The sequence below is a fragment of the Syngnathus floridae genome, chromosome 18, assembly GCF_059516105.1.
Source record: "Syngnathus floridae isolate MCC-2025c chromosome 18, RoL_Sflo_1.0, whole genome shotgun sequence".
NCBI classification, from domain to species: domain Eukaryota; kingdom Metazoa; phylum Chordata; class Actinopteri; order Syngnathiformes; family Syngnathidae; genus Syngnathus; species Syngnathus floridae.
Genome location: NC_142430.1, coordinates 6,680,691 through 6,704,615, shown reverse-complemented (window position 1 = coordinate 6,704,615; position 23,925 = coordinate 6,680,691). Strand labels below are relative to the sequence as shown.

Genomic DNA, 23,925 nt, shown 5'->3' with positions numbered 1-23,925 from the left:
CAGTCAAGTTGCACTTAAAGTTTTAGTCATAACGCACTTCAATTTCTTGCATTAAATTTTAGTGAGCCTTACCCACATAATGCAATATGCAAAGAAAATGCACTTTTGTTGATCTTTCCATCTCGCATGATATGAAGATGTGCATCTAAAATTGCAATTATCCGCTCCTTGGCGGAGGTCTCCACGTTTTAACAATTTGTCTTCAGCCATTTTACGGTTTGACCTCACTGCCTGTCACAAGATGGCTGGCGTCAAAATAAAAGAAAAAAAGGGTGCACTGTACAATGCAACTGGACGTCCGTGGCTGTGAAATGAAATGTTCCTCACCGAGCAGGCGTGACATTATCATTCCCAACATGTAACAAATAAATGAAATTCCTTCACATTCCGTCGGATTAGAGACGTGGTCGTCTGAATGTTTTGTCAGATGAGGTAGTCCGGAATGTTCAACGTTTTGCTCGCCGAGAGTTTCTTACTGGGGAAAGAAACGAGAGATGGTAAGACAAGAGGAACCGCACGATGGGCACGTGGACTCTCACCATTCTGCTGATGTTGGAGGAGAAGGTGACACCTTTGCTGGGTTTGTCCTGGGAGCTGCTGCTGCTTCCTCCCAGAGAATTTCTCCTGATGATACCTTAAAAGTTCAAATTGAATGAATAAAAAATTAAATGATTACAAGTCAGGCTAAATTTAGCATCTAAATCGGTGAAGCGTATCATAGCAACCGTCACCTTGGATGGGCTGTATGTCCAAGCGCTGGAGGCTGTTCCGACGTGACGGTGGGACCCCCCCCGTGCCCTTAGACAAGCGACGCTGGCGGCTGGACAACATGGCGGCGGGGGAAACGATGCCCGGCGGCGGGACCTTGCCCATCTTCTCGTACAGATCCTCGATCTCCTGCTTCTGGGCCGCTTGAAGTTCTTGAACCTCAGACAGATGTCTGTAACCATAGCAACGTGACTACAGAATTTAAAGGCCATGCTTATTTTTGTTTTGGCCGCAAATAGTCACTCACTTTTCTCGAAGCTCCTGAAGCTCATCCAACATGTCTTCGTCGTCGTCGTCGCTATCCGAGTCGTCGCTGCTCATGTAGGACGCACCGTGGCTGTAGGTCATGGTCCACAGGTGGTGGAGCGCGTTGCCATATTGCGGGCTTCCGACCGCGCCGTCCCACAACCGGCCGTCCGCTTCGGGCGCCGTAACCGACAGCCCGCTGTCAGCGGATGTGCCCATTAGGCTGAGGCTATGCGCCCGCCTCTGCCCGCGTCTCCTCGTCCTCAGCCGCTCTTCTACCACCACCTCTTCCTCCTTCCTCTGGGTTTCCGATTCACCGTGCCCTTCCTCGGTACTGCTCGCATCTCCTCGCGGCGGCGAGGCGACCACCGGCACGTCGGCGCTGGGCGACACCTGGAAACGCCCCACTGTCACCGTAGCGGCTGGACCTCCTGCCACAGAAAAAGAAAACATCTTCATTATCGTCTTCTTTGTTGGTGTATTGTTTCTCTCAGAGTTGGAACATGTGGGCGTGATTGTGATTTTCCACTGCTAATCATTGTTTTTCTTTTTTAATCAAATCAATCAAGTGTTTAATCACAAGGGACTAATCAATCACTTGGGGACAGTTGGACTAATCAATCATCAGATCATTTTCCATGATAACAAACACTTGGTTTATGAGGCTTATGTAACTTTTCAGTTCACATTTTCTACATTTGGACAATCAAACTGCTGCAAAGTCCTTTAGCTCCATGTTAGCATCTATTTGGAAACATTTGTACACGCTTAGTGTACAGCGCTCTGTGGTTATCGTCACTCGTAATATCCTGTCCACGAGACGTCCTTGTAGCAATAAACCGCGGAGAGGGTTGAGGTTGGACGCATGTAAACAGAAGGACTCTGTTTCGAGTCGAGAAACACAGACAAGTGTGGGAGGGGGGGAGGCTTGTAAATGAGCACGTCTGAACGCCCATTGGTCACCGTCGGTGGGTAGGGGCCGACATGGCACCTACTCCCACACAAGACGGAACATTAGCTACCACACCAGAGATTACGCAATGGCTCCTGGGGGCAATAGGCAATGGTGTCAGGAAAGGCGGCAAAAGAGTATTTAGAGGAGAAACATGGTCAAAATGGCTGCTGTGTGTGCATAAACAAGCACATGTGCTTTTTTTGTTTGGCCTGCAAACAAGCGTGTCATTTTAACAGCCAAATTGGAATCATTTATTACCTGAGGGGCTCAATTGGGACACTTGTGGGGCTGTCGGGGATCCGCAGTTCAGTCCGGACAGGGTGCTGATGGATGATAACTAGACGGGAGAAAAGAATATTAGCAATGTGTTGGTTGTTGATGTTCAAGAAGATGATGGACACTCACCGTGCTCTCTGGACTGTCCGTCGGCGAGGGTGACAGATCCGACGACGAGGTCGAATTGTGTACTTGAGATAGGACCTGGGCTGAGAAGGTTCCGAGATCCTCCTGTATGGGGTTGGGGGGAGAGGGGGGTCCGGCCTGCTGTGGTGACATCTGCGGCGGGGTAGTGGGGGATGTGTCCTGCCAATTTTGAGGGAATCCATCCATGGGTGGCGTGTTCCCTGAGTTTGGGTAGATGTTTGTTGGGTACGGCACCTCTAGCGTGGGGATCTGGTAGTGCGGGGGGTACGGGTACGCCGTCTGGGGGTGGAAGCCCCCATAGGAGGGCATCCCCTGCTGAGCGGGAGGGATGAACGACTGCGCCATGCTCATCGCCATGGAGATGACGTTGGCCAGTGAGAACAATGGCTGGCTGTGCGGGGGCCACATGCCGGGATGCTGGGGAGCGGGTGGGCTCTCGTCTTTGAGGAGATTCGGGGAGCCCGGCGGTACAGGGGATGGGACGGACGGAAACGTGGGGCTGCTGCACACGCGGGTGAGGGGAGGATGGAGGCCGCCGCCCGCTAACAGCCCTGGTTTGGCGGAAGCCGGCCTGCCAGGGTACGGGAACGGAAAGTTGCCCATGTAGGGCATGTGGTAATGGGGCAGGAGGGAGGCCGTGTGGTGGTACGCAAGAGGAGACCCTGGAAGACAAACATGTGCAATCAATCCACACGGACAAGAGAAGACGGCTCTCCTCTGGTCTTCATGTGCGGCATAAATTTGTCGTTCGTTCAACAACGACGTTTTGTTCCGTGTGTAATTGCAACCTCGTCACCATCATGACTGCAGGGGGAACGTGCAAATGTGTCCCATGTGTCCTTCTGGAGCTCATTTTGGACCTCACACACCGACGGGCGGTTCTGGAAAATTCCCAGAATCGCTCCTGAATTTAAAGATTTACCTGGCGTGTTGTGGAACGACTGCGAACGGACAAGCGGTCGTCCGGCTGACGTCAAGTCCGGGGTGAAGACGTCGCCGTTGGCGCAAGGAGGCGAGCCGCGTTCCACCATGCACGGGTTAGCCGCAGCAAAGTCTAACAAACACATGAGCGTCAAGAACCGATGACAACATGGACCGAAAATGTGAATAACTGATTTACCCGGCAGGGAGGAGGAGAAGTGAGAACATGGGAGGCTCTGACTGTGCAGATCCGGCTGCAAAAAAAATCCGGGAGTGAATTCAATCACACAAGAACGCTTTATAGTCTGTGACTATTTCCATCTTGAGACCTCAAGAGTTTGTCCAACTCTTTTTTAGAACTTTACTAAGACTCAGAATAGCACAGGACAGATACCTGGAAAGCCTCACACTTGGAGGCGAGATTCTGAGGTGACCGAAAGTCACGGTTACCGCATTCGCTGACCTGGGAGGAAGACAGCGGGTTGGCTGTACTATGGAAGGCAGGCTGCGGGGGGCGCTGCCCACTCGGGTGCACGGGCTGTTCTTTCGTCATGAGCGCTTCCGCCCGCTTGATGATGTCACCCATTCGGTAGATGAAGCCTTCCTTTTCCGACGGCAGGATGAACTCGTTGTGCACCTGCGGCGAAAAGAGCGAATACAATTCGAATGAATACAAATAAAATCGCAATAAAAGCATGTTGTTTTGGCAATTTGCCAGTCCAACTTTGTTTCGATACCATTTTTAGTTGCTAATGTGTTTACACGTATCGCCAAAGTCCAGCTTCTTGTAAAAAGTACTTCATTTGTATTTATAGTGCACACAAATGGATCATCAAGTGCAGCGTGACCGTGAAGTGGACAGGACGTTCTATTTGTGCATCCTCCTCCTCCTACTTCTCGCTTATTACTCCTTCTCGGGGAAAAACATCTCCCAGCGTTTCACGACCGAGTAGCTCTCATCGCGTTTTCATTCCACCTCCAGCGGCTGTGCCAAGATGCCATTAACAGCCATCCATTTTGAAAGGAACAAATCAATCAAGAGCCCAAAATGAAAGACTGAGATTTAATTCTCCCGTGGTGTCATATAACCTTGATTTTCTTTTAAAAATTCATCCTGGTGGTTGTGACCCACCATGACGGCGGCGATGTCATCCGGGTTGTCTCCGTCCAGGTCGAATTTAAACGTCACCATCTTGTCGTTGTGCGTCTGCAGCTGACACTCCACCACTCGGTCCACCTTGTCGGATAGCTGGAAGGGAGTTGAGGGGTGATTTAGCGGTGAGGCTAAAAGTGTGATAGGACACCCAAAGTGTGATGTCATCATACCCCGGTGATGCGTAGCCTGGAGCGTACCCGCCTCCTGAAAAGCTTGGCAGCGGTTCGCCTGGCGATTGTTTTCTCGTTCTTCTCCGACATGCCCTCGTAACCGTCGCTTAGACTGGAAGTCACGTCGGAGGCGTAGCTGAGGAAAAAAACGTAATTGTGGGCCGATGTGGAAGTGGAGGACGAGGAGTTGCGTACCTGTCCCCGGGAGAGTTGAAGCCGCTCGGAGATCCTGGTTTGATGGCTTCCATGTTGTTGGATACGGCAATGCTCTGTCGAGACACGTGGAGGAGAACGACTTTGACTTGTGTACAAAACAAAATGACCGCTGGGTGCGTTGATTGACGGCCCGCTCACCGAAGGGAAACGAAGGGCCGGGATGGGGAGGCCGTTTGTGGTCGGGGAGTTGGCGGAGGAGGCAGGAGGCGTGGCCTCCAGGGGGTCTTGGAGGCCCGAAGAGCTTAGGTCGCCGTCCGTCTCGCAGTCAGCTGTCCCAACAAAAGAGCATGTGATGCACACATGACACACTCGATGACCCCCGAGCTTAAGTCGGACAGAATATTTTTTTTTTCAAACATCACGTCTCGGTCACAAGTTGCCGATTGTGTATGATGATTACGTAAAGCGGACGCACAATTAGCCGAGGAGAGGCTGTTGTGGCGGATGTGAAAGTGCTGCTCGGGTTCCTCCGTCTCTGCGGGGCAGCCGGAGCTGACGGCGGAGTCCGCCGAGCTGGTGATGGGGGAAGGGGAGGGGGCGGGCGGCGCGGGGGAATCGGGGGCCGCCACATCGTTGACTTGCGGGGAGGACGAACGCGGCCTCTGTTCCTCCGCCTGCCTCCTCAGCTTCTCCCGCTGGCGCTTGATGGCCGCCACCCGGTCCCGGATGGCCTTGGCCACCAGCTTGAAGTCGGGCTCGCACACGAAGCCCAGCACCACCTGCAGACACGCACACACATGGTCAGGGCATAACACGGAATGGGACATACGGTCCCGAGCCGAGACGCATTAGAACATCTGATTAGAAATTTAATCTCGATGAAAAGCGAACTCTTTTTCATTAAAAGTCACCTCTAGGGACATGGTATAAATAAAGGCCTCCTTCCGACTCATATTTCATGCCAGTGGAAAAAAAAAAAAAAAAGCTGTGCCCTTGAGTGTTCTCTTCATGCCTGCCGGGCTTCACATTAGCGTAACTGGCCTTCTAAAAATCAATAGTGATTTGCATAATTTATTTCCATGTTATATTTTCCATTCGGTTCTTATTGGTGCTCCTCACCATCTCCTGCGCCACCTCCTCGGGGACATCCTTGTACAGCTCAAAGAGAAACTCAATGGCGTTATTGTCCTTATATTTTCCGTGGAGCTTCTTGGTGTCCATGCGCAGCCAAAGCTTCAGGCCCGACTTGAGCGTGTCGTCCTCCTCGGCGAGCTCCACGTGCACGCCGTGGGTCTCTTGGAAGAAGGGGTGCTCCAGCAAGTCTTGGATGGTGTACCTACGGGCGGTGTTTATTTTGATTACGACTCAGGAGGAGATGACGGGTGATGTCGGGCGTACCTTTCGTCGTTGTTCATGTGGATGCAGCCTTCGATGATCTCTTTGAGCTCGGGCACTTTCACATTGTAGAAGCTGTCGGGTTTGATGCCCTGCGTACACACATTTGTGATTTTTTTTTTCTGAATAATAAAAAATGTGCTTAGTTAAAAGCCAGCAGAGATTTGTTCAAGTGAACTAGTTCGTCACTGCCGCTTTCATCCAAGTATATAAAAAACTCCCGTGGCGAACCTCAAAGCCACAAGGATTTTTTTTTTTTTTTCCGTCCTCTGAGCGTTATCACGAGAATGCGTTGAGATTAGCGTGAAGTGCAGATAAGCGGCGGGGAAAAAGGAGGAGGTGGAAGCGAGGTCGAAAAGATTCACGAGGTGAAGTCAAAACACGGTGTCGTTATCTGACGTCGATGTGATTTGAGGGAATATTTTTTTGGGATTCTTCGGTGGTACTCTGGCATTCGTTTACGAGGTGAGCAATTAAACAGGAGGGAAACTGTCGACGCCTGAATTCGCACGTCGTCCTCTGGACACTTTGCATATGTGATGTAAGCGAGCACAAACAAACGTCTCTCTGCGAGCAGAACACAATTTTCCAAAACACATTCCCGCCCGTCGTGCCGTCGGCGCCTCCGTGCAGACGTTTGCCGTGTTTGAATTTGAGTTCACACACGTAAATTGGGTTTCGCTACTTACGCTGGTGACTTTGCGGTAGATCTGCGCGGCGTTTTGGCACTCGGAGTAAGGATACTCGGAAGTGGCCATTTCCAGGATGCACATCCCGAAAGCGTAGACGTCAACCGCCTCGTCGTATTTCTCCTCGTACATCTCGGGAGCCATGAACTCAGGCGTTCCTGTCGACAAATTAATCAGCGATGTTAAAACGAGAAGAGAAACGGGAGGTTTTTGTCCCGAGAGCTCACCGATGACACTTTTGGCAAAGGAGGCGCTCTTTAGCGTAGCGAGGCCGAGGTCGCCGATCTTGACCGAGCCGGTGGGCCCGGTGATGAAGATGTTGTCACACTTGAGGTCTCGGTGGATGATGGGCGGCGTGCGTGTGTGCAGGAAATGGAGACCCTTGAGGATTTGACTGCTCCAGCGCTGGAGCAGCTTCAGTTTCATCTCCTTGAACCTTTTCAGATAACTACGGAATAAATTAATTAAATAATTAAATAATTAAATAGATAAAGAAAGAAAGAAAGCATAATATAATATAATATAATATAATATAATATAATATAATATAATATAATATAATATAATACGATATAATACAATAATACAATATAATATAATTTAATTTAAATTACTAAACATATATTTATAATTTAAATAAACATTTAAATAAAATAAAATAAAAAGAAAGAAAGTATACTTATACTTTTCTTTAAATTACTAAACATATATTTATAATTTAAATAAACATTTAAATAAAATAAAAAGAAAGAAAGAAAGTATAATATAATATAATATAATACGATATAATACAATATAATTTATTTTAAATTATTAAACATATATTTATAATTTAAATAAACATTTAAATAAAATAAAATAAAAAGAAAGAAAGAAAGTATACTTATACCTTTCTTTAAATGACTAAACATATATTTATAATTTAAATAAACATTTAAATAAAATAAAAAGAAAGAAAGAAAGTATAATATAATACGATATAATACAATATAATTTATTTTAAATTATTAAACATATATTTATAATTTAAATAAACATTTAAATAAAATAAAATGAAATAAAATAAATACTTGAATGGTTTCTTATCCCAGACTTGCAACTCACGTCTTGAGCGTGCCTGATGTCATGAGCTCCGTCACCAGGATGATACACTTGTGTCCCTTCACCGTCGACTTCCACGAGTCGTGGAAGCGCACGATGTTGGGATGCTGGAGGCCCTTCAGCATCTCCACCTCCTCGCTGAAACGCTGACGCTCCGCCTTGGTCAGCTTAAGAGTCTGCGAAAAAGATTCTCATTTGCAATCTGGACCAAAATAAAAGCAAACTGTACACTTAGCATATGCTAGCAATTAACCACGACGTCAACAACATCCTCGGGGAGAATCGAGGGGGGGCACACGTGATTACATAACTCATACAAACGGTGGTTTGATAAATGGCTGTTACCTAAAGTAATTAGCAACAGCAGTGGAAACCACAAGCTCATCCACCCTCGATTGCATAATCGTAGCAATTTTCCAAAAAGGTTGGGGGGGGGGGGGATTACAGGTTTGAAGCCCCCCGCCATCAATCCATACATGCACTTCAACACTGCAATGACGCCACGCGGACAAAGACATTTCTTGTGCTTCCTCCGTGTTCCCTGAATGGAGCAATTTAGGAACTTAGCGGAAACATCTCAGGGGACTTTGCCCGCCATGAATCCCGCTTTCAGGATGAATTCTAGGAAGAAAAAAAAAACCATCGCCTCCTCGTGTGTGTTTGCGCTTACAATCAAGTCGAGGAAACCCGGCACCCCATCGCTCCTACCTGGCTACCTGTCAGAGTGTCTCTCAAAGGGCCTCCTGGAGCTGGGGGCACCGAGGCCGAGATAAAAATCAGCTTACAGTCAGCAAATTGTAGCCGACATGTACAGCTAGATTTTTTTTTTTGGCTTCATACGCAGGAGAGCAATCCTCCAGAGTACACAAATTGGAAGGATTTGTTGGAAAAGTCCTGCCAGGGGGACTTTCCACTACGGCCCATGAATATAGCATAACATTCCTCTTCTCCATTGAAAGCCACAAAAATGAAACAATGGCGGAACAACTTGGGACATTGCAATTGGGTGCTTATATTGAGGTGGGAGCAGTCTAATGTCTGGCAAGACATTTACTGGCAGACCAATAAAGCCAAAGAAGGAATGGTCTGGACAAAGTTGGCCGTGCAAGGCTACTGTCCAACTTTTCCATGACACATTCGGGCCCACAACACAAACAACTATAAATATGAAATTGTCCACAAAAAAATGTTTGGGCTCTCACACTTGAAGCTGGATATTCCCCAATTGGAATATAATATGTTGCATAATGCACAGGAACGTGTAGTAAACATCTCGCAGGCTATGACTAAATGTGTCTCAGCTTTTCCATCATCTCTTGCAGCTGCATGTTAGCGGGAGAGAGCAGTGTTGATTGAGCAGAGGGGGTCTAAGGGGGGGACCCCTCGGGGGACCGGTCGGTGCCACACGATGTTACATAAGCGGGATGGACGGCGGGTGCGTTAAGCTAGCTTTAGGACGCCCCCCCCGTTACTCCCTATTGTGACAACGGCAGCAAACATTTGTGGGCCGAGAAAAAAAAATTATTTTAAGTCCGTATCACTCAACCCTCCACGAATCTCGGATTAAGGTCAAAGACAAAGAGGCGTGAACCGAGCAGGTCTGACTGACACTTTGTATTGACACTCATGTATACAGTGTCGCCATTGATGCAAGTTACAAGAACTGAGGTGCCAGTGTGCCCCTTCCAAGCCCGATGTGACGTGCGGTCGGGGAGGTGAACATTTGGTCTCCGGGGAACACACTGAGGGCAGGTACACGGCACCTCGTAAAGTTTGACAAGTTTCAACAAAACTCGCTCACGTGGACTTGACAAAAAATGCTGCAATAAGCAAGCTGGGCTAAAAACGGATATCTCAAAACATGAAATTTTTTTACAAATTTGTCATGTAACAAGAAGTGATGTGTACTGTATGCGGTACATCCCAGGAAGTGTTGCGTCACCATGTCCCAGAGATTAGCCTATTTACTCGTTTATTCTTAACGGGCCTGAACCCGGCTAATGTTTACTGTCACGGACTAGCTAAGGGTGCGGTCTATAAACTGCACTTAAGCCTTTTTGCCACTGATCCCGCCACCTACACTCCTACTGACCTGCTCTGGTTCTTCAAACGACATGACAAACTAAATGTACCCTGCTTCTGCAAGCTAGCTGGACTCGAGTTACACGGATCAGGTCCCAGCGGATCTGGTATACAAAGCGCTGCTATGCAAAAAGCTGCTTGTCACGTGACGGGGCACGCATGAAAGATTGATCGAGAACCAAATAGGAGCGAGCGTGGCGTCCGAGAAAAGTCCGACTTAAGTAGGTACAAACACACGGACCTCTCCGGAATGAGTAATGGCCGATTCATGGCGGGAATGACCCACCTCGGCTAAGCCCGCCAAAAATGGAGTCACATGATCAGTACTTGCTGACTTTAATTGCAATCGATTTTAAAATAATGATCAATTAATCTTCTATACATAGAGATCATGCGTTTTAACCACAGTTGTGGTCAGGTATATTTCCTGATGGAAAACATTCATCAAATGGCAAAAAAAAAAAGTCCGCCTAGTGGCGGCATGTACAAAGCCTCAGTGTCACTCGGTCGGGCCAACTTTCCACTTTCTCAGCATGAAGCGTGTCGACTAAATTTGTAAACGCGGCAGTTAAATAAAAATTCACACAGAAAACACTTTGACTGACCCTTTTACCAAATAAGAGGCAGACATGTAAGAGTTGTAATAAAAACGCCACCACGTGAATTACTGTCCGGTCAGGTCAACGTTGATTTTTTTTTTTGTGTGTGTGCGTCAACATGAGCTCTGACGTCCATCTCGTAAACGCTTATCATCCTCCAGGCTTCCTTATCAACAAATAAATTTTCCAGGACAGGGGTGGGCAACATCTGACATTTGAGAGGGAGACTTTTTTTTTTTTTTTCACCTTTCCGCCTCGTTCTAGGTGACTTGCAGGTGAAGCACCTACGCCTGCTGCTACATCAACATGGCAGGCCTCCGTCCTGTTTAGCCAACACACTCCGGGCAGGCGGGGGTCACGTTAGGTGGAGATTTCCGGCGGAGATGCTGAGGTTAACCCACCATGGGCTGTAACCATATCAACCACCTCTAAGCTCATTAGTGGAGATTAAAAAACATGGCCACCAACTAAAAGGGGTAGGAGAGTTTTTTTTTTTTCTCAACACACCTGACAGGTAGACTTCTCAGGGCGAAACAGACTAATTCCTGGGACACATGGTAATTTTATATAATTGGCATGAGGACCATGGGTGGGGCCTCAGAAAAAACTGGACGAGAACCCATGTGGGAACTAAAGCTGCATGACCTCTAATGAATACGTTAGATTATTTGTTGTCCTAAAATGTCGCCAGCAAAATTACTAGTGTGTATTTGTGTGTGTCAGTGGTGAAGGGGTTTTGTTTGCGGCTTAGGTCAGCACCTCAAAAGTGGCTGCCAGGCTAAAGTGACACCATCAATGTTAAACCTTTAAATCCTCCATTGAGCTACCAAAGCATGGCAGGAGGCAGCTGCTCTCAGTTGTTTACATCACACACAATCACACACAAGCGTGTTGAAGGCATGCGGAGAGCTGGCCCGGTTGTCAGTGACAACAAAGCTTACCAAAGACCAAGCTCCAAGGTCGGCAAGGAACGATACCGGTGTGATCTGAATGTCAGAACTTTTTCTACAGCTTTAAAAACTCAATGACCAAGCTATGATGTCATTGTCAGGAGATCCTACCTGAAGCTCGCACCAGGCCACTTCCACCGTGGTCTCCGTGTCAAGGCCCTTGTAGACGGTCTTGAAGGACCCCCTCCCGATCTCGATGTTGAACTTGAGGTAGCGTCCGTCAGGTGACGTCGCCACCGCTTTAGTTTCCACGTCCTCCTTTTCTTCTTCCCACCGCTGGTCAAAGTTGAGGCGAGACGACACCACCCGGCCTTTACCCTCGTCCGGCGAGTCGGCGACAAGCGGAAGGGGGCTGCATGGTGGGGTGTCATCACGGGGTTTCTCCTCCTCCTCCTCTTCTTCTTCAGCTCGGGATTCAGGCAGGCTGAGGATGTTCTCGGCCGACCAGGAGAGGGCTTTGGAGAGGGCGCCGCTGAAGAGGGGGGAGTCCACATCCACGCTGATTTTGTGCAAGCCGTACGAGTTGCGGCGTGCGCCCAGGCCGTGCGGCTGCAAGCCCGGGAAACCGCATCCTGGGATCTCCACCTGAACGTGTGACATGGTGCGCTTGGCCACCAGCAGCTCTGGACTTGAAGGTACCTTTGCGGTGACACGATACAATTGCAACTTTCAGAAATACAATGAAATCAATTTAAATAAAAAAATTTAAGGGGGTGATGCCATTTTTTTGGGGCAGAAAAGATTAACAATATATAATTACTCACTTGCTCCTTAAGCTGCGTCAAAATACATGTTCCTCTTTATGAAATAGTCCAAGCTGGTCTTCAGCGAGAGTCCACACCTGGAAAAGCAACGAGAAGGTCTGTTCCGTGTATATATGAAGATATGTGTGAGCAGCAGCAGGATATATCAAGAGTGCTCTCCTTCTCTCCCATTAGCTCCGCCCCTGTCCTGCACTCTCCCCTCCTCACTGCTTTCGATGACTTACCACAAGGAGGCGCTTTATCTTCTTCATCTGGGGGTGGTCTCCTACCCCTCGTGACCATGTCCGTGTCCTTCAGCAAGATGCTGAATCTCCAGTTGCCGAGTCATCAGGAGGTGAATGAGGAATTCAGTTTAAAGCGCTTTGAGGGGGATTAACAGGTGGGAAAGCACTAGACAAGTGAAAGACCCATTTACCATCTGGAACACACTCAAACAAGCAAGAGGCTTCTCCAGAACTTTAACACCCCCCACAGGCGGATAAAAAAATGCCCACCGATGTGCTGACGTCAACAGGTTTATGCAACTTTTTCCCACAGGACAAATCATTAGGTACATCTAAAATATTCTCATAATATTTATCCTTGAAAGGTATTGATAAGGTAAGCAAAATATTGGGAACAGCCCTCAGGTAGAGGGCAGAGGTGTGCCTAATAATTTGGCTCAGGCTGTTTTCCCCCCACACAAGTATTCACGCCAAAATCCAATTTATCAAACAAGTCTTATTTATTTTTACACATGATATGAAGGGAATAGGAAATAGGTAGATTGTGGACTACTCCAATTATTAAGAATAAATTGAGCTGAGTCGATTCAAGTTACCTCCAGATGACTCAAAACCTTCCGGTATTTAAAAACACAAAGAGGCAGAGGTGAGCGATGACAACAAGAGCAGGGGAACCCTCCACAGTCCAAAAATCTCCCCGCCTCAAAAAAATTTGACCCCTTTGCCATCGTCCATGCTGAAGATCTCGGCTTTGCCTTCCGTTTGCAGCGCCTGCAGCGAGCGCAGCAGCATCCACTCCTCCAAGCCGTGGAACTCTGTGCAACACGTAAAAAGGCAGAAGGTCATGGTGCGGCTAAGGTCGGCGACAAAAAACCGTACCTTCGCCCTCTGTGTCGTCGCCATTGGCCAGCTCATAAAGCGTGAAGACTGTGTTGTTCATTCCGCTTTTGGACACCTGAAGCAACAAAAGCATGGTCATCATTTATTATTTTTCATATTTCTTAGTCATGAACTTTTCTCTAGTAGTATCTTCATTATTTTAGTCAATAATTAATGTAATCTCACCCAGTTATACATGAGCTTGCCCCATTCCTCAGGCCGCCTCCACATCACCAAACACCTAGACTTGTTCTTGTCCATCCACTCCAGGTTGCCTGACCACCACAAATACACATATTAAAAAGAACATACATAAAACTCACTCCTTACCTTTTTTCCTCAACTCCTCAAATACGACTTGAATTGCTTCCACGGATAGTTTTCCTGCCATTTTGTTAAGGAGGGCAAAATAAATACCTTACTGGTCAATTTTTTCAACTACACGAGATAAAGCAGCTTTGTGTATAAAGCACATGTCATAAGTGCTTACTGTCAATCATAATCAGATCAAAGTCTGCTGCCTTAACACAAATCAAAATGCCAAAGACGGGTTAAGACGACATACAAGTAAATAGAGGTTTGATTAGATTGATATCTCTGGAGAGGATTCATTGAGCTTTTGCGAGGATACGTTTAATCTTGCGATTGTTGAAGACGGGGCTCTCTTGAGCCTCCATTACATCCAGCGTGTAAAGCTTTTGATGGCGGTAGTAGGCCAGGGCCAGCGAACACCACGCTGCCAGTTGTTTCTGTCTCGTGTCCACATTGGGTTGAAGCCTGCACACAACAATTTGGGAAAACAACAATAAGACACACAATGACAACATCATCTTGATGATCTTGAAGGCTAACTTGTTTTTCCAAGGCACACAGCTTCACTAGTCTCGTTTAGTAAACATCAGCAAATGTCTGTCATGTTTGGATTTAACGAGAACTGCAGATTTTTGAAGAGACACTAATTTGAACTAATCCACTTCCGTATTTTTTTGGCTTGTTTACCTAATGAGCCGACTCACATGAAGCTAGCAGTCAAAGGCGACACACTTGAAATGTTCAACACGTAGAAAGGGAAGCTTGGTGCTTTTAATAGGGTTTAAAATGTGTACTTACGTAAAAAAAGGAGGAAAATTGTATTGCCATGGCCACTCGAAAGTCATTGCAACGGATGCGGTGAGATACACGTCCAACCACAAATAGGTTCCGGCAGAACACAAGTGCTAAGAATTAAAAAGGGCCGACATTCGTACTGATATTTAATTAAATTGAGACTCAATGTGTGAGTCGTTATTAATTAAAATGGCATATAATAATTATTTTTCAATTTTACTAAATTACGAAAAAACTATTTTCTCAATCAACTTCGAATGCACTCAATTTCCTCCATTTGACAGCTTCCAAAAGAGCGTCCGACTACAAAATAATTCCGATTTACGACATTACGCGGAACTAAATACTACTACTACTGATGATGATAATAATAATAATAATAATAATAATAATAATAATAATAACATATATAAAATAATACCCAGCAAGGTCACCAAATAAAAAATCTTCTTTACAAAGTTATTTTATTATGGAATTACTTTGCATATAATTTTTGACAACATTCAGCACATAAATGCTTTCTATTATTATTTACAACAAATACATTTCCTTCAATGGCCACCGCTCCAGTCTGTTGAGCTTTATATACAGTAGTTCTATGGTGTCATTAGACAACTAACAATACAGCATAGGTATTCTGTTTTATTCAAACATTCTATGTAATATTTATTTCACAATGTCTTGTTGATATTAATAGCTGTATACACTTCTATATTACAATCAAGTCACAAGATGTTTTGTGTTAAATCTTCAAATAAAGAGATGAACTCCTTCAGCCTGAATGGAAGAGGCGCTCATACTCGTTGAGGATGAGCTCCACGATCTGGTTCTGGTAAACCGTGTTCCTAGCAATATTGTCCAACTCTGCTTCAGGCCGCATGAGCGTGGGCCCGAACACGATGGCAACATTGTGCCCCGTCATGCGGTTATCCTCGCCACACTGGATGACCCTGAGACACAAGAAATCAAAACAATAAGATCAAGAAGAGCGAGGGTTGACAGAAAGTAGCACAAGATGTGAACACAAAATGGCCGCTGACCTCCGTAAATGTCCAAACAGGAGTTTCATGGTGTCGTGATTTGGAGCGGGAAGAGATTGGATCAACTCATAAATGCAACACACCTTTGTGTTGTAATCAAAAATTTCTGCAACAAAAAAAGGAGGGTGAAAATTGATAAAAGATGATTCTGCTTTACTTGCGAAAGATTTGCCTTACTGATGGCCGAGACGAACTGAGGAAACAGATTGTTGGGGAAAAGCGGCTCGGGAAGTTCACGGAAGAACAGCTTCAGCGCTCCGGTGAGGACGTGAGCGTCCTCCCACTGGCCGTCCTCAAGGTCTAGTTCCTCTGTTGAGAAGCATCATGAGTGTCTAAACAACATCATGATAACAATAATGTCACCCGTACCATGATCTGCTTTAAAACGCAGCTTCTGGATGACGGCGAGGTTCCCGCTGACCCTGTAGAGTCCGTCGATATCCAAACCTGGAGGTCAACGCTTAAAAGTCAGTCAGCTGCATTTTTAAGTAGCAGGAGGGGGGGGGGGGTTACCTCGCCTCTCCACGGCTTTTATGCACTTCTCCACAAAACTGGGAACGGTGGTCTGCTCCTGAGCGCAAAGCGTGGCCAGGTGGCAGCCGAACACGTTGTCTGGAGGCAGGATGGAATAAGTCCGTATAAAAAGTCTTAAGAGGTGGGACCTGCAAAAACTCACTGTACCTCGAATGTATCCTTTCTCCTTAACCGCTTGAAGTGAAGGCCGCTTCATAAGGAACTTCATCAACTTAGTGCGAACCTTCTTTGGGTCGGTTTCTCCACCGGTGGTGGTGCTCGTGACGCTTGGTCTGGAGGCTGACCAAAAAATTTATTTAAAATGGCGGCCGTGGATGACTTTTCACAACATGGCTGGAGCTCACCCCGACGCCAATCGCTGGCTAACTGTTGCTCCGCCACGCCGATCTTTTCGTACACGTCGCTGCTATCCTCCTCCTCGGAGTGGTGTTCCTGGTACTCCTGTAACAATATAAATTAAATTAATAAAAAGCAAATGAATACAAAAGAAAAAATTCAACAACTACTTACCAGTTGCCGTATGGTGTCCAATAATACTTTATGCCAGTCGGTAATAATGCTCTCAGTATCGTACTGGATCAGAAACTCAAGACCGTTTTTGCTTTTTAACTGGAAGAGCAAATGTTAAGAAGGTTTCAATTTGCCCAAATTTTATATCATACAAAACACTGTACCTCTAAAACATTCTTCTTGCTTGATTTATCTTTAGAGGCCCAGGTAATCATGGCGCCTCGGAGGTCCACTGACACCTCCGGGACGATCTGATTGGTTTTGTTCTTTGAATAGGGGGGAAAAAAAAAAACATGTGAGCACAGACGCAAAACAGGCGGTGCCGCATTCCTGCGACATAAGTGTTTGTCAACTCGACTTTGTTATCCGAGTCACATGGATAAGGGATTAGATCATATCTGTTCGGTAAAACATTTGAGAAAATAAACTACCGAATAGCCTGGCGATGTGGATTTGGGGTCTTTATGGAAGGTCAGCGTGCCTCCATGCAGAACCGTCCAGGTCTGGGTCCAGTTTTTCCTGTGCACAGAGCAAAGCCCAAGGGCAAATGTATAACCAGAGATATTCCCAATAATAAAATATCAAATGTTCTCCTATATGACCTGAAGCATGCGGCTGCACTCACCTGACCTTTTTGCCATTTTCAGACACTTTTGTTTTGTTCAGGATTCCAGCTTTCTCCAAGTTCTGCACCTGTAACCGGAGACTACTTTTTTAGGACAGTACAAAAAGTGTCTAATGTGATATCTTACATAAACATGTGGAACAAAGCAAACAAAATGAAAAAGTCTTATATGACACTGCAAAACAAAACCAAAAAGCACATTTATTGTTATTGTATGCTTATGAATGAGAGATACAAACAAAGAAACAAAAAAGTTGGCTTATATGCAAATTTTTTCTATAGCGCTCATGCTAGCAACCCACGTTATAGCGTAGCCACCTGGTGGTCAGGTAATAAGGGTTTCTCCATTGTTGAAACCCAAAAGCCTTGAGAGAGCACAGAATATTATATTTTAAAAAAATCATAATGTCTAATTGGGGTCGAGTTGCCTTTTGTCACTTACGTTAGGCTGGGCTTCGGGAGAGTTTCCCGTGCTGGAGCTGTCGCTGCTGTAGTCCGACGTGGTCCTCCGGTGGGTCGGGACGAACCTCTGCCAAGAAGTAATACGAGCAGAATGTCAGAATGTGCACTGAAATTTTGATACCTTGAACAAAGACTGGTATCGATACCCAGTATCGGTACTCGCGCATCTCTAAATAATATGTCCTAGAGGTGTGTGAGTGCTCCTACCGCGTCGTCTTGAACCGAGGCGAGCTGGGCTGGTCCTACGCTTTGTCTCCAGTTCTTGAAGACATTCACCTCGTCGGCCTCCATACCGTTCTCGTCCTGGGAGATGACATGGTGAGAAATCGTGGGGTGTTTAAGCAGCAGGCCGTGTGGAAAGGTTCCACTTACATCGGGCAGGTTCCACTGGGACTTGGTGCCGTCTTTCAGGTAATAGTAAGTTCGGCCCAGGTCGTCTACGGACTTGACCCACTGTGATCAATCACAACTGAGACTTTATACAGTGGACCACCAAGGAGAAGAATAGTCGGAAACACCAAAGCTACCTGCTCTAGCGAGTGATCGTTAGTAAACACCCAGGTTCCGTCGGGCTCCACGCTGAGGCTCCAGCCGGAGGGCGTGCTCCGGTCCAAGCTGGCTCGAGGGATAACGGCACGGCTCACGTAGGACAGGTCGTATTCCCTGTGGGACGCAGGGGACCTCATGGCTAGGGGATCCTCATCGATATCAGGTCCATCTGCTGAGCTGTAGTCTTCCTCAGGTAGCTGAGGCTGGTGAGAGGAATGGTGTTAACAATGGAACCTTAACCTCCGACCTCTAACTTTTTTTCCAGACCATAAAGTCAAAACTAGGACAGACATCTTACAAATGGGAGCATCCCTTAAGGGTTAAATCCATTAAATAGAAGGCTCCATTACCCGTCTTCCCCTGAGGGAAGCTAAAACAAGAATCAGGAAGTAGAGCAGCCGGAGAGGTCCTCACCGAATCGTCCTGGTGAAAGCGGTGCACACTCATGGGCTCCATCAAGGGCGGGTACGGGCTGAGCAGCTCCGGTGGCTCCCAAGACGTCTCCCCAGACATGGCGTTGTAGAAGTAGGGGCACCCGCTGCGCTCATCCACTAGCTGCTCCCAATCCGACGTTTGGATAGGAGATGGAAGGGGCAAAGGGGGACTCGGTTCTGGGAGTGATTCGGCGAGGGGGTTGTCCCAGGTGGTCTGTCCCGTGGTAGGGTGGTAGTAGTAGTCCTGACCACTCTCCGGGTCAAAGTGCACCTCCCATCCGTCGGTGTCCTGATGGGGGGGCGAGGTAGTCGAGTTGAGCTGAGCTACGTTGACGTAGATGGGCGCGTGTTTGTTCTCATCGTCCACCTGTGTGGGGAGGGGGGGGGGGGGGTTGTGAGATTTGCTATGTTGTGTGCATGCTGCAACAGGCTGTGTCGAAACTCCAACACCGCCAAGCTTCTTTTTTTTTCTAGACTTTCTAACTACGATTTGTGTTCTGGTTTTATTTTGGAACTTTTCTAACTTTGGGCTAACACTGGAGCTTTGCTTATCATTCAGTTTACATATTGATTTGTAAGCCGCGTCAAAGTTTTACTTTCACCGAAACTCAACTCTTAGAAAACAAAATATTGCAGGGGATTTCCTTACAAATGTCAACTCTGTCTTCAGGGTTCAGACGTTACTCCACCAAACAAACTTCTGCATCTGACTTTCACTTTCTTCCATGGAGCAAAAAAAAAACACAATGTGGCTTCACTTCAAAAACTCGTCTCACACACGACTCTGAAAGCGGCACATTTACAGGCGCCGTTTTTGGCACCATCTTTTCAAACCAGGAAGCAGGCGACGTTGTTTTGTCAACAGGTATCAAAAGTATAACTCCACACCAAAAACACCGACGTCCACCATCAAAACTCACGACACCTACCTGAAGCGATGCCATTGAGCGGGTCAAACCCCGCTGGGCCCGGTGACCCGGCCAAACCCCGGCGTACAGGTCCATCATGCTTGTCTACAACAACTCCCCCATCGGAGATGAAGGTAAAATATACAACCGTTGGGGAAGACAAGTAAAGTGAATCTGTGATAGACAGAAAGGAGAACTGCGAGCGACGCAGCAGGAAGGGTTGGGGTGGGCGTGTGATGATGGAGGGGAGAGGGTAACTGTCTGAACAAGCGCAGAAAAAGAAAGCAGACGGAGCATGTGCGTCTTGTTTGGGGTGATAAATCCGCAGGAAGTCATGAGTAATTCAAGCTCAGAAAAACTCTTGTGACACAAAATGAAGGGTGCCAAAATATTAAAAACATCCACAATAACAAACCTACTGTCGAGTTAGTCAGTCAATTTTGGTAGATTTAGACAAATTTCACATATATTTGGACACGTAATATGGATTGCAAAACCATGTCTATTAATGGGTTTATTTATTTATGTTATTTCTTTATTATTTATTCATCGCTCTTATTTATTCATTGTTTGTGCCTTCTTGTTTTTAATTTTTGTGCTCTTTACTTGTGTATTGTGTAATATCACCGTGGGATAGTGGGGAAACGTAATTTCGATCTCTGTGTGTGAAAAATTGACAATAAATTGACAATAAAGCAGACTTTGATGTTTTGAATTGCTCTGTCGCCCTCCTGCGGTTAACCTCTGAAGCGCATGCTTAACCAATTAAATATAAATATAAAAAATACGAAACACATAAAAATATATAAATGTAAATATAAATATAGTAAGGCCTTATTCTCAGACCACTAGGTGTCAGTATTGCTACATAAAATACAATGTTTGTTGTTTTTACACTGCTTCAATGGATTTCCATCATTTCAGTTCAATTATTAGTGGTTAACCTTTATTTAAACTCAGCTAACATTTTAGCGTGTGACATAAAACATCTATTGAGTTGATAAAGGTTTTGCAATAGTATGAATTACCAGTTTTTCCACTGGTATTTTTTACCATTTTTTTTTAACCAATGTATTTGGTTTCAACTCGCTTTCTCTATGTTGTTTAGACGGGACTCACGAAGCCTGCCTGATTAGTTCACCACTTTAGCAGGCATGCAGTCCCACAATGGGACACCCATTTGGGGCCCAAATCACGCCACAGTGTGCACACAGTTGGACTATTATTGAGTTACCCCCCCCCCCTTCCTTCTCGCCACTCAATTCACACATCTCATCATCCAGAATCCATTAAAACACGATGCAAATGTTCTGCAGCAAACCCAGGCCATGAAAAGATTTCACAAAAGTCAAACCAAGGGGGAAAAAAAGATTCATGCGATAAACTGGGACTTCCTGCATTGAATTGGTCGTACTTCCTGACTGCAAGACCTCCATGACAGAAAATATTCCACACAAAATGACCTTCCTTCTCTCTAGTTCCACAAAAAGTAGCTGCCGTAGAAAACTATTAAATAAAACTTATAAACGTCACTTATTAAATCACTAACAATAATTCAGATGTGATTTTATACACATGGAATAAAAATATAATTCTTCGGCGTGATGATATTATAAACTCACTTGAGCCTTGAATAGTTTTCAGACAAACTAATGTGAGCTTGCAGATGGCTGAGAAATTGACGTCACTTTGTCGACAAGATAAAACGAGCACAATGGTGTGTGTGTGTGTGTGTGTAAGCTAAAATGAGAGAGTGAAGGTGTGACAAGACAGGCAGCGCCGCCACGACCTGTTGGAGCAGTTTATCGGCATGCAATGTTTAAACCGCGGCTCACCGCGGACACTCCATTAGGTACACCTGACAAAAGCGCTTTTGATTGACAGCCACTGCGAAACATGAATTCTTTTTTTTCCGGGGTATGTTATTATTTAAGAGTCAAAATATTAGGAACGGCTCTTCAGTAGGATGCAGTGGTAGGAAGAAACCTGTCAATCGAAAAGTGAGGATTTTTATCGTTGTAAAGCTAATGTCGTCTGATAGGTGAGCTCTTCATCATCTTGGGAGAAATCTCACAATAATGTGAAAATAACTATTCTTCATGAACATACCTGAAGTAGGAAATTGATTATCCATTAGTAGATGAATAGTTGTGAGTTTTGCATCCAACAACATCTCCTAGATTATACAACCGAAGTCCTAGAAAGTGAATTTGGGTTTTCTGTATTGCCGCGAGCTTGCACGCACACCCTCCTCCCTTTCCCCTTCACTCTCCCCTGACATCACCATGGAGACGGAGCTCCATTGTAGGTTGGGAATACGCTTGGCAGAGAGGGTCTCATTCATTCACACAGCAAAGTTAAACCCTTTGGAATCGGCGCAGACACGAAGAAGTTCAAAAGTCACCTACGCGGCTTGATGTCACTTTTTGTCCTCGGCAACAGGTGCGCTCACCTGTCGTGCAAACAGGTGACGTCCGGCAGCTTTACGGTGACGACGGCATGTTCCTGGGAGCAGGAGCGGGAACTAGAGCAGGATGGGGGGTGCACGGTCGGGAAGCCGCAGTTTAGTTTGGGTGTGGCGGCTGCTGAGTTTAACTCCTTCCTGCCAGCCAGCCCACAAGACCTGTTTGTCACCTGCTCCACGTAATTGTGCTTAAACGCTCTCCTGGTTGGAAACTAAACGGTGGATGTTAAAGACCCCCATTGAAGTCTCAATGAAGCGGTTTTTTTTTTGGGGGGGGGGGGGTCAAAACCTGGTGTTCATAACCGAGAGGCTCCTCCTTACCCTCCTCCTCATTCACATGCTGATGGGCTGGCAGCACAAACACCTCCTCCATTACAAAACTCCCAACTCACCGCTTCACTTCATTCAAGTAGAAATTTCTTTCACCATTGAAATGAGTGAAAATCTTATTTAAATATGACACCAAAAAATGCTCTGAACTTTAAGGCGAACGTCGAGATCTCACACAACAGTATTTTTCGATTAAAACACGGATTTGGCGCCCTCTTGTGGAATTTTAGGGCATTTCAGAAAGAGAAAAAAAAGGGTGTCGTGAAGGCTATTATAAATAAAATAAAGTTGAGTAAAATGATTTAATGTGTGTTTTAAGGGCTTTTATGTAACCCACGCTTGGAAAGAAAAACTTTGGTCCTACCTTGACTTCACATGATGGATCCTCCTTGTCCGTTCTAACGGTCATCATCTCCACTTTTCCATGTGGTGCGTCCCCTCCATTGTGCACGCCTCTTTTAGGTGTCACCTCAGCTTTGGCACCGCCTATACCAAAGGTGCAGAACCGGCTAGCATCTCCTTGAGCTTCCCGGACCACCCTTGTCGCCATATATGCATCGAGCTCGCGCACATACTGGGCTGGGATGTAGAAGGGCTCGGTGTCTTCCTGCTTGGTGCAGACATGCCAGCAGTGTTCGTTGGTCCTGGAGAGCAGGAAGTAGGTTTCGTTGGGCTTGATGGACACGAGGCGGCCGTTGTTGGTTTTATACTCAAACTCATGCTGAACTGACACCTGCTCCATGCTTTGGTGATGGAAATAGAATCAACACCATGAGGCTGAGGACAAAAGATATGAGAAAGGGTCACAATTAACTACATAAATTGTCTGACACAATGGAAAAAGAAAAAAATACCACAATTAAAAAATTTAACCACCTATTAGTTTAACTCCTAAATTAAAACCTAATAGCTCTAAATTTCCTAAACGTTTGATTAACACTTATACCTACTACACAACTGTATTTGAAAGTTGATCAGATGGTGGTACTTATAGACCTTAAATATTTAAATCATCACTGCTCTAAAATAAAACTAAAAAAAAGGCGTCACGCTGGAAAATTGTTGTTCTTAACTGCGTCAGAGTACAAATGCAAAACTGACCAAGTCTGACGTCATCAACAAACACCTATTGAGTATCGTTTGCAAAATATACTTAGTATATTAAAATAAATCATATTTAATAGGGAATTCAAAACGTGCACGAGTCCTGTTCATACGTTTAAAATTAAAAACACCAATTAGCGTATTTCGGCTAGCATAGATTTGTACTCACCTGACAAGAACGAGACAACAAATAGCTAAACTTGCTCGAAATAAGTTTTTTTTTAAAATCCTCAGAGTCGTGAGAATGGAAGCCAGTCTGCTTGTCTACCGTCCCTCGGGACTTCGTTTACAGCTAGAAAAGTGGGAAGTAAGAGATGACACTTCCCGATTTGTAAACAACGCTTTGCTGTGCAACACATCAAGGTGAACATCACGTGTCA

At 45.9% G+C, this 23,925-nt stretch overlaps 3 protein-coding genes and 1 long non-coding RNA gene across 10 annotated transcripts; 1 reads left to right on the top strand and 3 right to left on the bottom strand.

The window, feature by feature from the left end:
- Positions 1-85: 85 nt before the first annotated feature.
- Positions 86-12,938, bottom strand: wnk4a (WNK lysine deficient protein kinase 4a). 2 transcript variants are annotated; one of them, XM_088360835.1, is made up of 22 exons: positions 12,600-12,938; positions 12,376-12,452; positions 11,723-12,250; positions 7,984-8,156; positions 7,107-7,327; positions 6,880-7,037; positions 6,194-6,282; positions 5,915-6,131; positions 5,271-5,574; positions 4,994-5,124; positions 4,835-4,908; positions 4,640-4,775; positions 4,446-4,562; positions 3,708-3,950; positions 3,513-3,567; positions 3,315-3,446; positions 2,375-3,054; positions 2,228-2,306; positions 1,016-1,445; positions 732-940; positions 540-634; positions 86-475 (listed from the first exon to the last, which is right to left on the bottom strand). In XM_088360835.1, the coding sequence occupies exons 3-22, from the start codon at positions 12,209-12,211 to the stop codon at positions 473-475; spliced, it is 4,035 nt and encodes a 1,344-aa protein (XP_088216961.1). In that variant the 5' UTR covers positions 12,212-12,250; positions 12,376-12,452; positions 12,600-12,938; the 3' UTR covers positions 86-472. The 2 variants fall into 2 exon arrangements, with proteins under 2 accessions (XP_088216961.1, XP_088216962.1); XM_088360836.1 differs by lacking the exon at positions 12,600-12,938 and having other exon boundaries at positions 3,777-3,950; positions 12,376-12,523.
- Positions 9,634-13,800, top strand: LOC148382639 (uncharacterized). Of its 2 annotated transcripts, none has more exons than XR_015854215.1 (4): positions 9,634-9,732; positions 11,713-12,246; positions 12,423-12,471; positions 12,550-13,800. It is a non-coding gene; the product is annotated as an uncharacterized LOC148382639 (long non-coding RNA). The 2 variants fall into 2 exon arrangements; XR_015854216.1 differs by lacking the exon at positions 9,634-9,732 and adding an exon at positions 11,548-11,620.
- On the bottom strand, positions 13,081-14,744 carry vps25 (vacuolar protein sorting 25 homolog). The gene is made up of 6 exons (XM_088360842.1): positions 14,589-14,744; positions 14,110-14,255; positions 13,809-13,862; positions 13,665-13,753; positions 13,479-13,554; positions 13,081-13,414 (listed from the first exon to the last, which is right to left on the bottom strand). Exons 1-6 carry the CDS (start codon positions 14,633-14,635, stop codon positions 13,302-13,304), a joined length of 525 nt encoding a protein of 174 aa, XP_088216968.1. The 5' UTR covers positions 14,636-14,744; the 3' UTR covers positions 13,081-13,301.
- Positions 14,745-15,032: 288 nt separating this feature from the next.
- On the bottom strand, positions 15,033-23,874 carry arhgap27 (Rho GTPase activating protein 27). 5 transcript variants are annotated; one of them, XM_088360143.1, is made up of 17 exons: positions 23,715-23,874; positions 22,806-23,218; positions 18,720-19,106; positions 18,284-18,508; positions 17,964-18,209; positions 17,737-17,823; positions 17,295-17,362; positions 17,101-17,188; positions 16,834-16,935; positions 16,670-16,768; positions 16,504-16,600; positions 16,307-16,438; positions 16,139-16,237; positions 15,995-16,072; positions 15,803-15,934; positions 15,626-15,731; positions 15,033-15,535 (listed from the first exon to the last, which is right to left on the bottom strand). In XM_088360143.1, exons 2-17 carry the CDS (start codon positions 23,181-23,183, stop codon positions 15,358-15,360), a joined length of 2,502 nt encoding a protein of 833 aa, XP_088216269.1. In that variant the 5' UTR covers positions 23,184-23,218; positions 23,715-23,874; the 3' UTR covers positions 15,033-15,357. The 5 variants fall into 5 exon arrangements, with proteins under 5 accessions (XP_088216269.1, XP_088216270.1, XP_088216271.1 ...); XM_088360144.1 differs by having other exon boundaries at positions 22,812-23,218; XM_088360145.1 differs by lacking the exon at positions 23,715-23,874 and having other exon boundaries at positions 22,806-22,927; positions 23,017-23,207.
- Between the last annotated feature and the right edge of the window lie 51 nt (positions 23,875-23,925).

Excerpts from the sequence above, each read along its gene's own strand:
- wnk4a (XM_088360835.1), bottom strand. The coding sequence starts at position 12,211 with ATGTCACACGTTCAGGTGGAGATCCCAGGATGCGGTTTCCCGGGCTTG. Across the intron at positions 5,125-5,270 it reads CAGCCTCTCCTCGGCTAATT|CTGACTGCGAGACGGACGGC; the intron begins GTGCGTCCGCTT and ends TTGTTGGGACAG. Across the intron at positions 635-731 it reads GGACATACAGCCCATCCAAG|GTATCATCAGGAGAAATTCT; the intron begins GTGACGGTTGCT and ends TGAACTTTTAAG.
- vps25 (XM_088360842.1), bottom strand. The coding sequence starts at position 14,635 with ATGACTTTCGAGTGGCCATGGCAATACAATTTTCCTCCTTTTTTTAC. Across the intron at positions 13,754-13,808 it reads TGAGGAGTTGAGGAAAAAAG|GCAACCTGGAGTGGATGGAC; the intron begins GTAAGGAGTGAG and ends TGTGGTGGTCAG. Across the intron at positions 13,555-13,664 it reads GCAAGCTCATGTATAACTGG|GTGTCCAAAAGCGGAATGAA; the intron begins GTGAGATTACAT and ends TTGTTGCTTCAG.
- arhgap27 (XM_088360143.1), bottom strand. The coding sequence starts at position 23,183 with ATGGAGCAGGTGTCAGTTCAGCATGAGTTTGAGTATAAAACCAACAAC. Across the intron at positions 17,824-17,963 it reads CCTCGGTTCAAGACGACGCG|AGGTTCGTCCCGACCCACCG; the intron begins GTAGGAGCACTC and ends ACTTCTTGGCAG. Across the intron at positions 16,936-17,100 it reads CCACATCGCCAGGCTATTCG|AACAAAACCAATCAGATCGT; the intron begins GTAGTTTATTTT and ends CCCTATTCAAAG.